At 43.4% G+C, this 18,065-nt stretch overlaps 1 protein-coding gene across 1 annotated transcript; it reads left to right on the top strand.

Moving 5' to 3' along the window:
• The first annotated feature begins 2,576 nt into the window (after window positions 1-2,576).
• On the top strand, window positions 2,577-18,006 carry thbs2b (thrombospondin 2b). The gene is made up of 21 exons (XM_030775124.1): window positions 2,577-2,643; window positions 2,776-3,332; window positions 3,608-3,692; window positions 6,726-6,940; window positions 7,604-7,744; window positions 8,180-8,273; window positions 8,625-8,798; window positions 9,092-9,268; window positions 10,334-10,507; window positions 10,806-10,933; window positions 11,119-11,271; window positions 11,846-12,064; window positions 12,947-13,054; window positions 13,250-13,409; window positions 13,552-13,670; window positions 13,997-14,231; window positions 15,666-15,893; window positions 16,083-16,354; window positions 16,882-16,979; window positions 17,350-17,489; window positions 17,987-18,006. Exons 1-21 carry the CDS (start codon window positions 2,577-2,579, stop codon window positions 18,004-18,006), a joined length of 3,564 nt encoding a protein of 1,187 aa, XP_030630984.1.
• The last annotated feature ends 59 nt before the right edge of the window (window positions 18,007-18,065 follow it).

Below are 18,065 nucleotides of genomic sequence, written 5' to 3'. Positions count from 1 at the left end.
GTTGCCGAGGCAACTTTGAGGGTTCCTTGTGGCTTTTGGTGATGGAGAGGGGGTCTGGGGCTGGCCCTCAGTTTCTGACTCTCAGACAAAGCCAAGGGTCGGTAGGGTGCGAGCTGGTCATGGCGGAGCACCGCCACCCGATTCTGTTTGACCAGTTGCACGATATACACAACGTCCAACAATCTCTCAAGCAAAGTACAGGGTCCGACCCACTGGCTCATCAGCTCACTGTGTGATATACCTACATCACTGTTACTGAGAGAATCCAAAGACTCGCGGCTCCTTTGTTCCCTGTGAAGGCCTCCAATCACAAACTATGACAGGCTGTCATCAAATGTCAGAGAGAAACTGTCCAGCAGTGTTTGCAGTGATGAGGTAGAGGAGGGTTGAGTTCCTCACAATCTGAGCACTTCCAGTAGTCTGCCTTTGTAACCTCAGTATCCTCATCAAGCAGCTATCCTCAGCTTCAAAGCTAGTGTCTTCATAAACCTCATCATCTCCAGACAAAGGAGCCTCATCGTTCTCACTGCAGGCGTTTGGATCAATAGACTCCACCTCGAACTCCACACTGCAGTTATCAGAGTCTGAGTCCTGGCCTTCCTCTGGCTGGTGGCGACAACATGGAGGACCTTCTGGCTGGCAGTGACGACGTGGAGGCTGGTCCCACATTCAGCAGCATGGCTACGTCTGCCAGCCGGCCTGCGTAGGCCTGGCATGCCCCCGGCACCAGCCGGGGGTCTCGGAGGAGCGCCGATGACGGCCAGGGGTCGCAGCGGCATTGGAGATCCGGCATTCTTTCGGCGGTCCGGGCGAAGACGTCGCGTTGGGGATGCTGGCTCCTTCAGCGGCCTCACCTCGGCAAAATTCCGTGCAGGGACACAGCGTTAGGTAGTCTCGCTAAGCCTTTTATTTTGCATCAGCATGAACTAGGAAGTGACAACAACAAACAGACACAGAAGGAGGGAAGTACACCATTCACGAAAACAGTAACACTCATAATGCACAGAATAACGTAAAATTATTACTAGAATTACTATCACAACACAAAGACTGAATGATCAGCAATACACATACGATTCTACTAAACACAATGCGAAAACATAAACTGAACAACAACAAAATGGGCCTAGGCAACAGTCCATCGCCCCAAGGCATGCTGGGAAGCTCCGCCCACCTACCACCAACACGCTATAATACGTTTGCCACGTCATCCACTTTTACACACTATACCGCTATTTAAAATATAGGCCTACAACGAGACAAGAAATGTTGGTGTGGTATGTAAAATTATAGCTTTTACCACGCGACATCTTACTCCGTGATGTCAGTGTTTAACTTGTGGTTTTCAGCTTAAATATAGAATGTTTCGGTGATCCCTTTTCAAAGACAATTTCTTTCTCCCGTGAAACGCACAGTGTGTGGCATTCTGAGTTAACGAGGTCACCTTCTTTCCACTCAGTTACTATCTAAACCTGACCCTACTCATAACCTCTTCGCATACCTACAAATGCAGGCGTGACCCCAGCCCTTACCCTGAAAGCCTCGGGCAAACTTCTTGCCAAAAGCAACAACGAATGAGCAATGTCACAAAGCACCGACGTAAACCACAAACTCTCTCTCTCTCTCTCTCTCTCTCTCTCTCTCTCTCTCTCTCTCTCTCTCTCTCTCTCTCTCTCTCTCTCTCTCTCTCTCTCTTAAAGACTCCTCCTCGAAAGCGAAGAAGCGCACACCACACTATTAATAAAAGTGAATTCAAGGGTCTTAGTTTTGCGGAGGCAACTGACGAGGCTGCAGTCGTCAGGAAATACTTGATGCTTGATATCATAACCTCATTGCGCATCTGCACATTAAAATAAATGTAGAATGTAAACTGACTGACGGCGAATACAACTGCAACATCAGTAAACTTTGTGCGCGCATCACTCAAAGCCCCAGTGCACAGAAGCCGCTGGGGTCGGATATTACGCACGGTGCTTTTTGGATTATTTTTTGCTGTCCTCAACACTGAGAATCTGGTTAATGAAGAAATTTAATCGGTTTTTCGAACTCTTTTAAGAGATCTCACTTAAGTTCTTAATAATAAAAGGACGTCGTCCTTTCTTCAGGTAAGAAATACCCGCTTCTATATTCTACACGGAACTTTTATCTTTACCGTTGGTGGCCAGTTAGTGTACCACATATTAAAGGGATGGTTTTGGCGTAATGTTTTATGATTAACAACAATGCACGGTGCTTTCACAGCTTTTATAATTACACACGGTTTCTTAGGGTTCATGCTAAAGCAATACTCTGCGCGCGCCAAAGCCCGCTATTTTGGGTACCCTAGAATGCCGAGTTTTGATGCTGCTGGAAAGCTGAGCATGCACAATACTCTTTACAGGATTTTCCGAAATGGGTTGTTGTTGTTGTTGTTGTTGTTGTTTGTTTCTTTTTCATGAATTGATGTCTAACTTAAATATATATCAAATGTGTTGCACGCTCTGAGAAACTGAGAAAAGTGTCATCTTAATCGCAAAATCGAAAAAAAAAATGAAAGACACCAACGTGCAGGTGCTTGTCTTATGTCCAAAGGCATTATGACTCTCAGAAGATGTCACGTCTGGTTGATCTGTTTGTTTCTGAGCGCTTCGGCTCTCACTCCAGGTAATTATCTCAGACTTTACTTTTGTTGTAAACAGTCATATATTTTTAATTAACTATGATGAGTTAAAAGTAGGCAAAATCATTGATGTGTCTCTTTAATTCAGTGTCAACCTTTTTCACAATCTCTCATAGACGGAGAGGTGGAGGATGAGACCGTGTTTGACCTCTTTGAAGCCAGTGGCATCTCCCGAAAGACCATTGGTGTAAAGCTTTTCAAAGGCCTAGATCCGGACGCGCCAGCGTACCGCTTCATCCGTTTTGACCAGCTTCCCTCCGTCAGCCCCGCAGCGCTACAACAGCTGCTTCAGCAAATCCAAAACAACGAAGGTTTCATCTTAATAGCCACGCTGCGTCAGGACCGTACGTCCCGTGGCACTATTCTGTCTCTAGAAGGCCCTGGACAACGGCGGCAATTTGAAGTCGTTTCAGATGGACGCACAAACACCCTGGATTTGGTTTACTGGTGGGCGGACGGCTCACGCAATGTGATTTCGTTCGAGGACGTTGACCTGTCAGACTCACAGTGGAAGAATGTCACGCTCCACGTACACGGTGAGACAACGACACTGTACGTGGGCTGCAGGTTGATTGACAGCTTTATTCTGGACGAACCGTTTTATGAATACCTGAGCGCCGCTGGAGGGCGCATGTTTGTTGCCAAGGGCGACACACGAGAAAATCATTTCAGGGTGAGAATATTTGTTGTGTGTGTGTGTGTGTGTTTCTGCCTAAACAAATGCACTTGTGTATGTTTTCAAATGACAAATAGAATATCTGGTCTGATCAAATGAGCACTTACCATGCCTAGTTCCCTTGTACATTTGGTTTTCTCTTGGGTGTCTCCTATGAGCACCACTCACTTCAAAACCAGCTTCGAATACCAAAAATCTAGACATTACCTTCTGTTTCAGATTTAGAGCTCTGCTCTATTACAGTAGATTATAACTTAGTTTGTCTCTTTCAGGGTTTGCTGCAGAATGTGCAGTTTATCTTCGACACTCCACTTGAGGATATCCTGGAGTATCGTGGATGTGATCTTTCAAATCCAGGTATTTCATACCCTCTGCTCCACTGTAACACAAATCACGTCAGTGCATCGAAGCCGAAATAACCTCATAACACATCATCTTCACTGCTGCTTTCACCATCATTTGGTTTGAAACTGAATGCTGAGAAGCATTTGAAGACATTTTAATTTTTGTCCCCTCCATTCGGCATGAACAACAGTTTGACTTGTGTGCAACCGCCGTATATAATCAGTATACTATCACCATCTGAGATGGAACCAGTCAGTATTGCATTGAAATCAGATGTGCTGGCTCACTTTGTATGAAGACAAGCATGTAACCATACTGTAAAGTGCAATCACGCTGTAAAGTGCAATCACGCCCATTTTAAACCATCTGGACAACAAAGTCGTTATTGTATATTTTTCTACGGTTCGTTCTGTGAGACAGAAATTATTCCTCTCTAAAGCACACTCGGGACATGACTGAATTCATTTGTGGTTTACAGGGATGATTTGAGAGAGACAAGATGTGTGTCAGATGTTTCCTTCTTTGGTCTATAGTGTGTGTGTGTGTGTATGCTTTTGGAATAGGTATGACACAGCCAAGTAGTTTTCCAAGACCAAGATTTTTTAAACTGTTTATCTGTAATTTCACAATGAAAATGAAATGTTCTGTGGTCTGACGTTAGAGCTCAATTCTGTGGTCTACCACTTTGTTTCAAAGTCAATTCTTCTATTTCTGTATGCCGGCAGCTGACTCTCAGAATTCCCTGTCAGCACTGGAGAGAAAAAAAACCTGATTCTAAGAGCAGACACACTTACTGGGGACGCACTCTTCTCATGGTATTTTAACACTTGGCAGTCAACTATAAAAGACAAACAGCTTGAGCTACACACACACACACACACACACTCACCAGTCGGCAGTGCACACATTCTCCCAGACACAGATATGCCACAACATGTTTGACTGAGAGAAATGATTAGTGAGGAAGGCTCATGACTGCATAGGTGGCTTTGTCATAATGTACTTATTTACATACGTTTAGGTCATTCATCACATGATGGTCATGTCTGTGTTGCAAATAAGTAGGTTAATGTTGCTAAATGATAGCTATACCTCTGAAGCCGAGGAAGTTATTTTATTTTGGCCTGTTTCTTCTTTGGCCACTGGTCTCAAATGTCAGAAGCCATGTGTGTAGACGAGAGACATGGACCAGTACAAGAAAACAGAGAAAAGACAGAGGAAGTTGGCTCATAAAAACACACACACACACACACACACACACACACACACACACGCACAACGCGCACACACACACACGCACATGCACACACGCACACACACACACACACACACACCCCTACACACTTGCAAGTGCTCACTAGAGACTTAAATAGATTAAACAGACACAGAAAAAATGTACGGAGTAGAGAACAGGGTCCAATGGAGACAGATTTTAAGCCAACATGCTCTTATGATTAGAGACCTTTTGATTGCTGTTTAGTGAATGACCAGCAGGTCTGTGGGTGAACTCTTGGCTTCAGCACCATACATCCAAAAATAATACATTAATCTTCATGTGCATAGCAAAAGAGCACTCACATTATAACTACACAAAGGAAATCACAGTTTCATGCCTGGAGCTGTCTAAATGGTGTTTTTGAACTGTCTTGGGGAAAAACCCGACCGTCTTGTTCTGGATGGGTCATGCACTGTTGTAGGACACACAGAATGAGAGTCATGAAATCCAGAGACTTGGAAACAAAGGTTAAAGGAGATGGTTAGCACTTCCGTTACACCAAACCACATTTTGGTGAGATAAAACATTGTTTTTCTATGCTTTAGATTGCCCTGTGGCATCTTTAATTACATTTTACATTCAAAATTATACAATGGACAAATGAAGTCATCTCTCCTCAAAAAAGAAACGCTACTTTTAAATACTTGCTCACTGCATATGTGAATGAAGTTGTGTGTGCGTGTGTGTTTTTGAGTTGTCCTTTTCAGGACAGTGTTTACAATCGTGCCCAGTAGGTGGGCTTTCACAAGCAGCTGCCCTGCCTGTGGTTTCTTTAATTCAACGCTTCATTTCTGAAGCTCCCAAAATAACTTCAAAATCGTTCTCTTCAAAAAAAGAGAGAGGGCGAGAGAACAGCCCCGACGAACAGCCCATGAAACGAACCTTTGCCACGGCAGAAAATTTCCACACGCGCGATGACACAGAGGACCCTGAAACGTATTCTTTTGGCTCTGCGAGTCCAGCGCACAATGAAGCTTTATTGCAAACACGTTTTGTCATCTGACTGTAAGCAACTTTTCCGTTGTTAAATTCCGCGCGTTGGGTTTTCCGCGCTTACCGTTTTCTGCAAAGCGTGCTCTTCCCGTTCGCTGCGGTTGACTGCCATCCAGTCTCTGGGGAGAGCTCGACAGGCAGAGAGAATGAGGCCTCTTGACAAGCCTGTGTTTCCTGGATGTCTGTTTCGTGCGCGATACGACGGCAGAGCCATGTATTAAATTTCCAGATTGTGTTTGCGCAACGCCGTGCCCCCTTGGAGAAGGAACGCTCGTTTAAAAACGCTGTGTTACCCGTTTAGCCAATTAAAACACTTTTCCTGATGGGGTCCTCACTGGTTTTTCAAAACATGTTTTATTACTCAGTGGACACTGAGAGAATGAGCTATCTAAACTGTAATTTGTAAGGGACGTTTAGTCTTTATGGGGCTAGAAATAAGGTTGATAAAAGTTAAACTGCAGTCATTCAACGGTTTCTCCAACTTTCCATTTTTCTTGTTGTAACTGATTTTTTTCAGCAATACATCACTTAAATAGTCAGAGAAAAAAAATGAAAGAAGTTTTCTGTACCAATTTTTAGAACCAAACAGCTACAAAACCATACATTGCAGATTCTAACAAAAAAAAACAACCAGCAAACTCTCGGTGATGTCAGTGCCACAACTCCAAATTGTTTAACTTCCAAATGTCCAACTTTTCTCCCTCCATGTCCCAACTTCCATCATCACTGTTCTTCATTATCCATTCTTCTCCATCTCCACTTCTCTCTGTCTGTAGAAGAGGAGAACATTGTGAGTGAAAGTACCGAGGTAGTGGACGTGACCTCCTCCTCCATCTCCACCAATGTGATTGGCCCGAACACGGACCCTCCTGCCACCAGCTCCTCAGAGGTCATGTGTGAACGTTCTTGCGAGGAGCTCAATAACCTCTTTCAGGAACTGAAGGGCCTCCGCGTTGTCGTCAGCAACCTCATCGATGGACTCCAGAAAGTGGTAAGGTTCTCTCCCTGCCCTTGCCAGGGGTTGGGGGGTGGGGTGTTGCGATTCAACCCTCGATCTCTCCCGGAACGCCACGGAGTTCTCAGCTTGTCAGCTTGACTTTTCATTGCTTTGGTGGACAGCCATTTGAGAAAAGTCTAAAATCAGAATTTGGGCTGAATCCACGACTACTGATGGCAATGTTTCATCATTTTCCAATTTCCATAAGTGTTAAACATGTAATTGGCCCCATAATTGGTATGTGTTCACATACCTGAGGAAGGAATGTTTGCACAGTAAATCATTGCATGTTTTTACACTTTCCCTGTTTCATGGAAATTTATGACCATTCAACTGGTGGAATCCGTTGTAGGCGTGTGTGTGTGTGTGTGTGTGTTAAGGTCCCTTTGGTGCATTTAGACTGTCTGGTGCCTCATGTATTCCTGACTTAATTTCAACAAACGCGCTAACGCTAGTTTTCTGGTATAGCACAGAATTCACTTCAGATTTACTTTCCATTTCATTTCTACATCTATGACGCTGCAATTATTCACAAGCACGTAATGTTCTCAAGTGCTCGTTACGCGCCGCATGCGAACCCACATACAAGTTTTTTTATTTCGGGGCATAATTATCATTCCCAGAGATAATCTAACACGCTCCCAATCTTGTGTGCAGACAGAGGAGAACTCGGTGATGCGCGACGCACTGAACCAGCTGCAGAACCCTGCGGAGCAGAGCCTGTGCTGGCACGATGGCAGATTGTTTGAGGATAAGGAGGACTGGATCGTCGATAGCTGCACCAAGTGCACCTGTCAGGTCAGTGCAGCCATCCTCTCTGGGACCGGGAGGGGGGAGAAGGGCGGAACGGCAGGGGGTGGTAATACGTGAAATTCACTGAGGAATTTATGCGGCGAAAACGCGTGCGCTTGTTTTTTCTGAGGTAAAATTTCTCAGAGTTACGCAGGGCTGATTTGACATTACGTAAAAAGGTTATGTTGCATTACATGGCTACGCAGTTTCAGTAATAGCAAGTGTGGATTGTACCAAAAAGTCTCAAAGTTCATGAAAAAGTGGTAAAAACGGATAAATTTGTTGTGTAGCCTAGTCAAGGAATATACGGTTATGTTGTGTCTAGTTTTTATTTACCTGGCTGTTTATCAACGGAGTATCACCCTGTAGGTGCTATTCTAATCTACTCAGAGTGAGTTGTATGGTTAGTGTGAGTGACCTTTTTTTTTCGTTCTTTGACAGGAGGGAAAGGTGGTGTGTCGTCAGATCACATGCCCTGCAGTGGCCTGTGCCAACCCGTCCTTCATTGACGGGGAGTGTTGTCCAGTCTGCCTTCGTACGTATGCCAGCCAACCAGCTTCACATGCATAGACATGGTCATACATAACACGCATGTTCATATGTGTGTGCCTGTATACTCGCTCTTGTTTGAAACTTCTGAATAACTGTGCTTTTCCAGCAAATTTTATATACGTGTGTGTGTGTGTGTGTATATGTGTATGTGTGTGTGTGTGTGTGTGTGTGTGTGTATGTGTATGTGTGTGTGTGTGTGTGTATGTGTGTGTGTGTGTGTGTGTGTGTGTGTGTGTGTGTGTGTGTATGTGTATATGTGTGTGTATGTGTATGTGTGTGTATGTGCATGTGTGTGTGTGTGTGTGTATGTGTGTGTGTATGGTTCTGTGAGCAGCTCTGCCCGACAATGAGGACGGCTGGTCTCCGTGGTCAGAGTGGACTCAGTGCACAGTGACGTGCGGAAGCGGGACGCAGCAGCGTGGTCGTTCCTGTGACGACAGCAGTAACACGTGCTCCGGACCCTCCATCCAGACCCGCAAATGCAGCCTGGCAAAATGCGACAGACGAGGTAACCACACCGCCACACAGGCTCTGTTAAAATCTCTCAAAAAGAAAAAGAGTTTTACAACACCAGAGAAACCGTGTTTTACTCTAAGTGTCTATGCTGCTTATTGTGGATGACTGGACAAGGGCTACCTTCTAAGGAAAGGAACAAGTACACAGAATTTCCCATTTGAAGTCAAAAGAACTGTTCCTGGAACAAAACTGTGTTCCACTGGTTTCTTTATTTTAAATGCTTTCATTGTCAACGTCTTTGGTTTTGTCCTCATCTTATGGGCTGTTTTTTTTTTTTGTGGTCAGTTCGACAGGATGGCGGCTGGAGTCTGTGGTCTCCCTGGTCCTCCTGCTCAGTGACGTGCGGGGAGGGGTTGATCACCCGAATCCGTCACTGTAATTCCCCTGTCCCTCAGAGAGGAGGCAAAGACTGCCAGGGTGAAGGGAGAGAGACACAAAGCTGCCAGGCTGAGCCCTGCCCTAGTGAGTATGACAGTCCAGATGTGACCAATCACAAACGTTCAGCCACGTGAACATTCACTTAACAACCAATCTCACTAGCCTCTGCTTGTAGCCCTGTTTGCCAGCTGTGAGCTGAGAGAGAGAGAGAAAGACAGGGATAGAGAGAGAGAGTGCGAGAGAGAGAGAGAGAGAGAGACAGAAGGAGTGATGTCATTTTTTCCAGTACTCTTAACTATCATTAACGCAGTGTGGGTACATCTCCATAGGGTTGGTTAAACTTACCGCAAAGAGATTATGACTAAGACACTCTGGACATTCACAACGGATAGACTCATCAGTCAGACAAAGAGAATGACTGTCTTCATTTGGAAACACCCAAAACCTTCAACCCAAAACTTCTACCCAGTAACACCAAAGGCTTAGTAGCTGGCAACCCCCCACCCCCAACCCCAACCCCCCCCCCTCTCTCTCTTTGCTGTGTAGTTTCTGCGAGGAGGTGTTCCAGAGGAAAAAGAGAAAGAAAGGGACCTATGTGCTGCGTCTTCTGCAGATTTGACTGTTTATTTTATATTTCCACATCAACAAAGCACATGGTGTTGAGTGTTGAGGGGGTTTTAAATCAGTTCAACTACTTAATACAATGTGCAACCCAATTAGAGAGAGAGAGAGAGAAAGAAAAACCAGTTTGAAATCAGCGACTCAAATTATGGGAAAATGTATCCAATCTGACCGCCGTTAATGACATCTTTGGTTTAAAACTGAAATAAAATATTATTTCTCCTTAGTGCATTTTTTCACCTTTTTTTTTTCTGATGATTTGATTGTTCAAGTGGAACAAAGACCACATAAAACTAAATAATAAAATGAACAAATGCAGCGTAACTCCAAACAACAAACAGATGGACAGTGTCAAATCCAATGTGTGCCTTGGATTACGCAACCTATTTCAAAAGGCCCAAGTGCAGCTGTTTAAACAGGATGTGTATCGTAAGCCCAATCTGTAGTAAGCCCAGAGATTATACATGGCAGTGTTTGTTGGCATGTCTAACGCAGCCCACTGTAAGCTCACATGGTGTCTCTGTACAGTTGACGGCGGTTGGGGCCCCTGGTCGCCGTGGGCGACTTGCTCGGCAACATGCGGAGGGGGCCTGAAGAGTCGTACCAGAGAGTGTAACAGCCCCGCCCCAGAACACGGCGGCAGGAAGTGCATGGGAGACGCCATCGAAAATGAAGTCTGTAACAAACAGGACTGCCCCATTGGTGAGTGCTTAAACGGGAAGGGCCTCTTCTTTTTGCCGTCTTTCCCAGAAAGAAAAAGACACAGGGAACGTTCCTGCGTGACCATGGTCTTGAGCCTTTTCATAGCGTAGTACCTCCAGCTACCTCACTCACAGTTCACGAGTAATCCTAAAAGCCTCGAAACTTGGACGTGCGCACGTTTCATAAAACGAAAAGAAAAAAAAAAACAAAAAAAAAAAACAGCAGTTAATATTTTGAGCAGCATTTTTTTTTATGGAAAGCTTTTTGTTTTATGGCACTTGCTGTGTTATTTTGACAGATGGCTGTCTGTCCAACCCCTGCTTTGGTGGAGTGGAGTGTAGCACAGATGCCGATGGCTCATGGGAGTGTGGGCCTTGCCCTCAGGGTTACCGTGGAAATGGCACCACCTGTGAGGATGTCAATGAGGTCAGTTTTTTCTACAGGTGTATGACAGTTGACGATCCTGTCTGATTAGTTATTAAGTCGACGTAAAGAGTTAAGTTCTACTCAAAAAAAAAAGGATGTTTTCATTATGTACCATATGATGAAGTTCTCATTAATCCAACGCTCTCTCTCTCTCTCTCTCTCTCTCTCTCTCTCTCTCTCTGCAGTGTGATATGGTGTCAGATCTCTGTCATAAAGTAGGAGGGGTCCAGCAGTGCGTGAACACAGACCCAGGATTCCACTGTCTTCCCTGTCCTCCACGATACAAGGGCCCCCAGCCTTACGGCATGGGAGTGGAGGCAGCTAAGCGCAACAAACAGGTCAATAAAACAGCACTAAACTCCCACGATACTCACTGTTCAGACAGCGCTTGTCCCTGCAACATATAACAGTAGACCGGGGTGAGGAAAGACATACCAAAACCATACAAATGACAGTGGGTGTTAGTGTGTAACTTAAACATGCAATGATTTTCTCACGTTGAACCTCTTTTTCCTTCTTTCTTTCTTTCTTTCTTTCTTTCTTTCTTTCTTTCTTTCTTTCTGTCTTTCTTTCTTTCCTCCTTCCTTCCTTCCTGCCTTCCTTCCTCCCTCCCTTCCTCCCTTCCTTCCTTTCTTTCTTTCTTTCTATCTTTCCTCCTTACTTACTTTCTTGCTTCCTTCCTTCCTTCCTCCCTTCCCTCCTTCCTTCCTTTCTTTCTTTCTTTCTTTCTTTCTATCTTTCTTTCTATCTTTCTTTCTTTCTTTCTTTCTTTCTTTCTTTCTTTCTTTCTTTCCTCCTTACTTACTTTCTTGCTTCCTTCCTTCCTTCCTCCCTTCCTTCCTTCCTTTCTTTCTTTCTTTCTTTCTTTCTTTCTTTCTTTCTTTCTTTCTTCCTTTCTTTCTCCATAAAAAGGTGTGTGAGCCGTACAATCCCTGTAAGGATAACAGTCACAGCTGCCACAAATATGCACAGTGCATCTTCCTCAGTCACTTCACCGACCCCATGTACAGGTGTGAGTGTCGTATCGGCTACGCCGGCGACGGTATCGTCTGTGGAGAGGACTTTGACTTGGACGGCTGGCCCAATCAAGACCTGGCATGCAGAGCAAATGCCACCTACCACTGCAAAAAGGTACTTCGTCATCCACAGTTATCTCACACATAGATTCACAAGGTCACCTTCAAATGCAGCGATGGAATGTCTGCCAACGTTGATTCTGAGTATGTCGCTTAGAGTCGTACGGACAGAGGCTAAAAGAATAAAGACATTCAGTTATTTTTAGTGATACTGATGAATTCAGAGAGGAATGTAGTCTACATGTGTTCATCACAATCCTTCCAGCGAAGAATTGCTAAAAAGCTAAAAACTGATTTCAAAGAATAGTTCCCCAATTAGAGGGAAATTACTGTCACGGCATAGATGGAAGCAATATAAATCTCGAAGCAAACAAACTTGTTAAAATGTTAAAAAATAGCTCTGTGTTTACCGTCTATTGTCCTTCTTGGAATGTGCGATTTTATGAGCAATGCACATTTCGACGAAATCTTTAATAAAGGGGTAAAGAGAGTACAGAGAGAACTCAGGATATTAATGATTACATCATGCTTCTCATGATGGATAATTGCCTGATTATGTAATTTTACGTCCTGGACAGAAACCAGGACCACGATCCGTAGTCTGCAAGATGTCTAAGGTCTCACATGTTGAATCACAGCAGCTGCTGGTTGAGTGAGGAGAACTGAGAGGACAAAAATATACAAAAATAAGAAAGAAAGAAAAAAGAAAGGAAGAAAGAAAGAAAGAAAGAAAGAAAGCAAAGCAATTCTCACAACAGGGAAATTATATATATATATATATTAAGCATATCTAATAAGCATAAGCATATTAAGCATATATATATATATATGCTTAATTTAATCTAATATATGTGATCTGTACTGCAAATGGTCATTTTGTGCACTCACCAGGTGCTAGCACATGCTAATTTCTCAAAAATGTCTTTTACTCCCATAGGACAACTGTCCCAATCTACCAAACTCAGGTCAGGAGGACTTTGACAACGATGGGCAGGGTGATGCTTGCGATAAAGACGATGATAATGACGACATTGTGGATGAGAGGGTAAGATTTGGATTAAACTGAGCTCTGAATACAGATTTTGAGATTCGAAACCCAATTTAATCCAAAGCAATATTAATCTATATCTAAGGGGTGGGCAGTTCATCTTTTTTACGCAAATAACAGGTCTGAATGGTTAACTATCCGCCAAACGAGTAAGAAAGCATGCTGATTGTTTGTTTACGTTTGCCGCGGCAGGATAACTGCCCGCTACAGTATAATCCTCGCCAGTATGACTACGATAAAGACGATGTTGGCGACCGCTGTGATAACTGCCCGTACGAGCATAATCCCTCACAGACCGACACGGACAACAATGGAGAAGGAGACGCCTGTGCCATCGACAAAGACGGAGATGGTACAGAGGACCCTGTCATACGTTTGTGTTTTAGAGACTCCTTTATTGCTCACTTTGAATGGAGGAAGCTGAAGAGGGGTTTTTTTCCCCTCTTTTTTCTTTTATCTTCTCTTTTGTTTCCTTTTTCTGTCTCTATCTGCAGAGATTCTGGACGACAGGGATAACTGTCCGCTCATTTATAACACGGATCAGAAGGACACCGACTTGGATGGAGTGGGTGACCAGTGTGATAACTGTCCTCTAATTCACAACCCACAGCAGGTCAGTGACACCTCAGACATGCCTATGAGAAATTAGTTCATTTATGAAACTGGTTCATTCATGGATGATTTTTTTTTTAAGCAAGAAAATTCATAAAAGCTCTTCCATTCTTTATTGAAGAATGAACATACCGTAGAGTAACTGTAACATAGATTTTATTGGCTTTTTGAAAAACTCTGCTTCCAGAGTACACTTTATTTATAAAACATTTTTCGTCATGTCTGTTACAAACGTCACCTTGAAAACCCAATTAGTTTTCTTAGAAACAGTTCTCAGTAAAAGCGTTAAGTGAATGGTCATTAACATGAACACTCTCACTTCTGTAGACTGATTCAGACAATGACCTGGTTGGGGATCAGTGTGACAATAATCAGGATATTGATGAGGACGGTCACCAGAACAACATGGACAACTGTCCGTACATTGCCAACGCCAACCAAGCTGACCATGACAACGACGGCAAAGGGGACGCCTGTGACCATGACGACGACAACGATGGCATACCTGACGACCGGGACAACTGTCGACTGGTGCCCAACACAGACCAGGTGGATGCTGATGGTAAGGAAAATATAGGAGATAATGGAAAGGTAACAGAAACAGTACAAATGACTGTAAACCATCGTTTTTGGTAAAATTGTTTTACTATTTATCTTGCTGCTGAATAAATTACAGTAGTTCAAAGAAACAGACATGACATGGAAAAACAGATACAGCCTTTTCTGTACAGTCTATATGGGAGCACAAAAAGTACAAGCCAATCAACCATAAACCCTTTAATGAGGCCATCCTCACCCGTAGCATCAGTGTTGTTCCGGAGAGTTCTGGAGTTAACGGGAATATGCTCACTGCCAGAGCCTGTTTGTCGCCCTCGGCGACAGCATCTGATTTGTGACTTCTGGCTCTAAACTCCCACAAGCACAGTTGCTCTGCTGACTGTATAGATAAGTGATAATGATTTCTGGAATGTTCCTCCAGGCCTTCCGTGCAAGTTTGTCTTAGCGTTAACTTTGAATGACATCTATTTTGGAATAATATCCTTGAATTAATTTTCTATATTAAAGTAATCCAAGGAACTGACACTTGAAACGGGAAAAATATACAAATTCTAGATGTCTGATAAAACTGTAGATATGAATAGGCACTTTCACAAAGCGTAAAATTTGCATCTTAGCTAATGCTTGGTCGATTAAGTTGTCCTCTCGAGTTTATTTAGGATACCTCAGATGTAAAGAAGGATATTATGTTACTGAGTTAAGGACTGACAGACAGTTTAAAAACTAGATCCCGTGCCATGTTGACCATTTCACTAAATTACTGTAAGCTAATGGAATGCGACCTTTATGCAATGAGAACACACTTGGATCCGATTCTGGAGTCAACTGACTTGGGTAGTGCATTGGGATGAAATTAACGTTTGGCCCATGTGTATGTCTGGGTGAGCTTCTACAGAACTACATGTGTCAGGGCATGAACAGCTCCTGGAGATCTCATGGTTTCTCTTGGCTGCGGTAACCAGAGCCTAAAGCAGTGGAAACTGACATACTTTTCCCATCCCTTTGAAAGTAAAGCGCGTCTAGCTTGGCTAAAATTTCACTTAAATACCAGCCCCGTGGATCAAACGGTCAACCCAATTTCATTTCACAGCTATCTTACAGCTGGCGATGTCATAAATCCTATTATGGAATTTTAAAGGTCAAGTCGGTTTGGCTGCATAGCGAAAGTAATACTTTATTGCCCGATAGAACTTTGCGCTATAATACAGTTATAATGAGTCATTGCTCTAAGCAGCTAAAAGCCCTTACAATAGGCTAATAAGAACTTCATGATCTTAAAGAAGTCTCTACCAACCTATTAAACAACAACTTCAGAGAGGAATGTAACCAGCTGTGAAATAATCTCAAAGCATTAAAATAAAGTGAGACTAGATTAGACTGGATTAAGAATATATTAAGAACTGCATCAGACTGAACCTCAGTTTCGTGGTTCCCCCAGGTGATGGCCGGGGTGATGCCTGTAAGGATGACTTTGACAACGACAGCATTCCCGACATCTTTGATGCCTGCCCGGAGAACAGCGCCATCAGTGTCACAGACTTCAGAAAGTTCCAGATGGTTCACCTGGATCCAAAGGGAACCACACAGATCGACCCTAACTGGGTCGTTCGAAACCAGGGCAAAGAGCTGGTACAGACAGCCAACTCTGATCCTGGCATAGCAGTTGGTGAGTGAGTGAACAAGAGGCACGCGAGTGACTAAGTACTTGAAGACTGAAATATTAACTACTTCAGTGGTTAACTGGTTCCATGAAGTCTGACTATCCTTTTTCCATCTGTTTTCAGTAATCTTAACAAATACTGTGGTTTCAGTGCGAGTTTGTATCTCTCTTTCTTCTTCCTTCTTGTGATCAAAGGTTTTGATGAGTTCAGTTCGGTTGACTTCAGTGGTACGTTCTATGTGAACACCGACCGAGATGATGACTACGCTGGCTTTGTGTTTGGATATCAGTCCAGCCGGCGGTTCTACGTAGTCATGTGGAAGCAGATCACACAGACTTACTGGGAGGACAAACCCTCAAAAGCCTTTGGCATTTCTGGGGTGTCCCTCAAAGTGGTCAACTCCACTACTGGCACAGGGGAGAACCTCCGCAATGCCCTGTGGCACACGGGCAATACAAAAAATCAGGTGAGTTGTTTCAGTCTTAACTCTCACAGTAGTTTCCACTTTTAATCATACTTGTAAGGAATGCGATCTATCTATGAGTGTGGTGGTCCTGCTGTGTCACACAGACCTACTAATCTCAGTAGGTGTAGATTTTGCCTTAGAATGTCAAGTATAATCCAGGAAATTCTCTGTCCATGGTGAGGAGAAGTTCATCATGCCTAAATTTCTTTTTTTATGGGCTAGGGCAGGGTTCCTCACATCCATTTATGGAGGGCCGAGGTACTTCTGGGTTTTTATTTGAACCAACCACTGTGGTCTCTGGTTGGCTAAAGAGCACACAAACCTGTTTTCCAGATAAAAAAAAGAATCAGCCTCTAATTATGAGGTGAGACCAAAAAAAAAAAAACCCAGCAGGACTTCCAGCCTAGAGGGCTGGATGAAGGAGGCCCTAAGCTCGGGCTACCTGTGTTTTAAAAATACATCTGGTGAGCACTCACCCGTAATCATCCAATGAACAGAACTGTGATTGCTATTTTTTACTCTTTCAGGTCCGGACCCTTTGGCACGACCCTAAAAACATTGGCTGGAAGGACTACACTGCATACCGCTGGCATCTAATACACAGACCTAAGACTGGCTTCATCAGGTATGGCCTCGAACACTAGTTCATTGGTACCACACACATTCAGATTATTTGTATTTTACAGGGTCAATTACTTAGTGAGGTCAGTGCTATTATTGTGTGTTATTTGTGTAAGCTCAGAAGAACAAAACAATGCCTCGGCTAGACTATTTGAAATATCCTGAATTTTGTTCCAGCTGCATTAACCTAAGGCATGTTAAATTATGTATCATTTTCTTGTCTGCTCTTAGAAATCAATAAATAAATGTTTTCCTTAGCATGTCAAATCAGAAGAATGGTAAAGTCTCTCATGCGAGATGTTCTACATTTATTTCGGCCGGCTGAAAGAAAGTTTGATTTAAACCGAATTTTTTGTTCCTCGTTGTCTGTCCAGGGTTGTAGTTTATGAGGGGAAGCAGATTATGGCTGACTCAGGGCCTATCTACGATAAGACAATTGCTGGAGGGAGACTGGGCCTGTTCGTCTTCTCACAAGAGCTCGTCTACTTCTCCGACCTCAAATACGAATGCAGAGGTGAGAGAGAGTGAATGACATCATTTGTTTTGAAATGAACTTCCTCTATAAGGATAGGCAACTGAAACCTGAATGTGTGTTACATTTCAATAAAATATGTGGTTTGGTAATTAAGCAAAATGTTTTCTTCTTACAGATAACTGAATTTGATTTGAGAAAGTATGCGGCCTACCCTGGACATATTTAGAGAAATTTACCATCTTGGATAGATGACACAAGAGGACGACGCCTTAGAGAGATAACACACTAACAAGATCTCAACACTTTATATATAACTGAACCACAAAAAAAAGGTGCAGCAAATCTCAACAAAAGTGATCAGTCAAATGATGTGTCAGTCCATTTGAGAGCTGCCCAAATCATGTCCTCTTGCATCCATGAAATGAAAGTACCAGTGAATTTACCTTAGACTCGATTCACAGCACGTGGAATAGTTCAGCTAGATCCAAATGAAAACAGCTCTCTATGTTACTCTCTCTGCTTTGTTGCACAAACAGCCTTGGCAATACCACATTGAGTCCTGCCTTCTTGAATATAAACCTAAGGGTTTCATTTTTATATTGACTTATTTAGACC

The sequence above is a fragment of the Chanos chanos genome, chromosome 5, assembly GCF_902362185.1.
Source record: "Chanos chanos chromosome 5, fChaCha1.1, whole genome shotgun sequence".
NCBI classification, from domain to species: Eukaryota; Metazoa; Chordata; class Actinopteri; order Gonorynchiformes; family Chanidae; genus Chanos; species Chanos chanos.
Note: the sequence above shows the minus strand (reverse complement) of the source record. Positions and strands in the feature narration are given on the sequence as shown.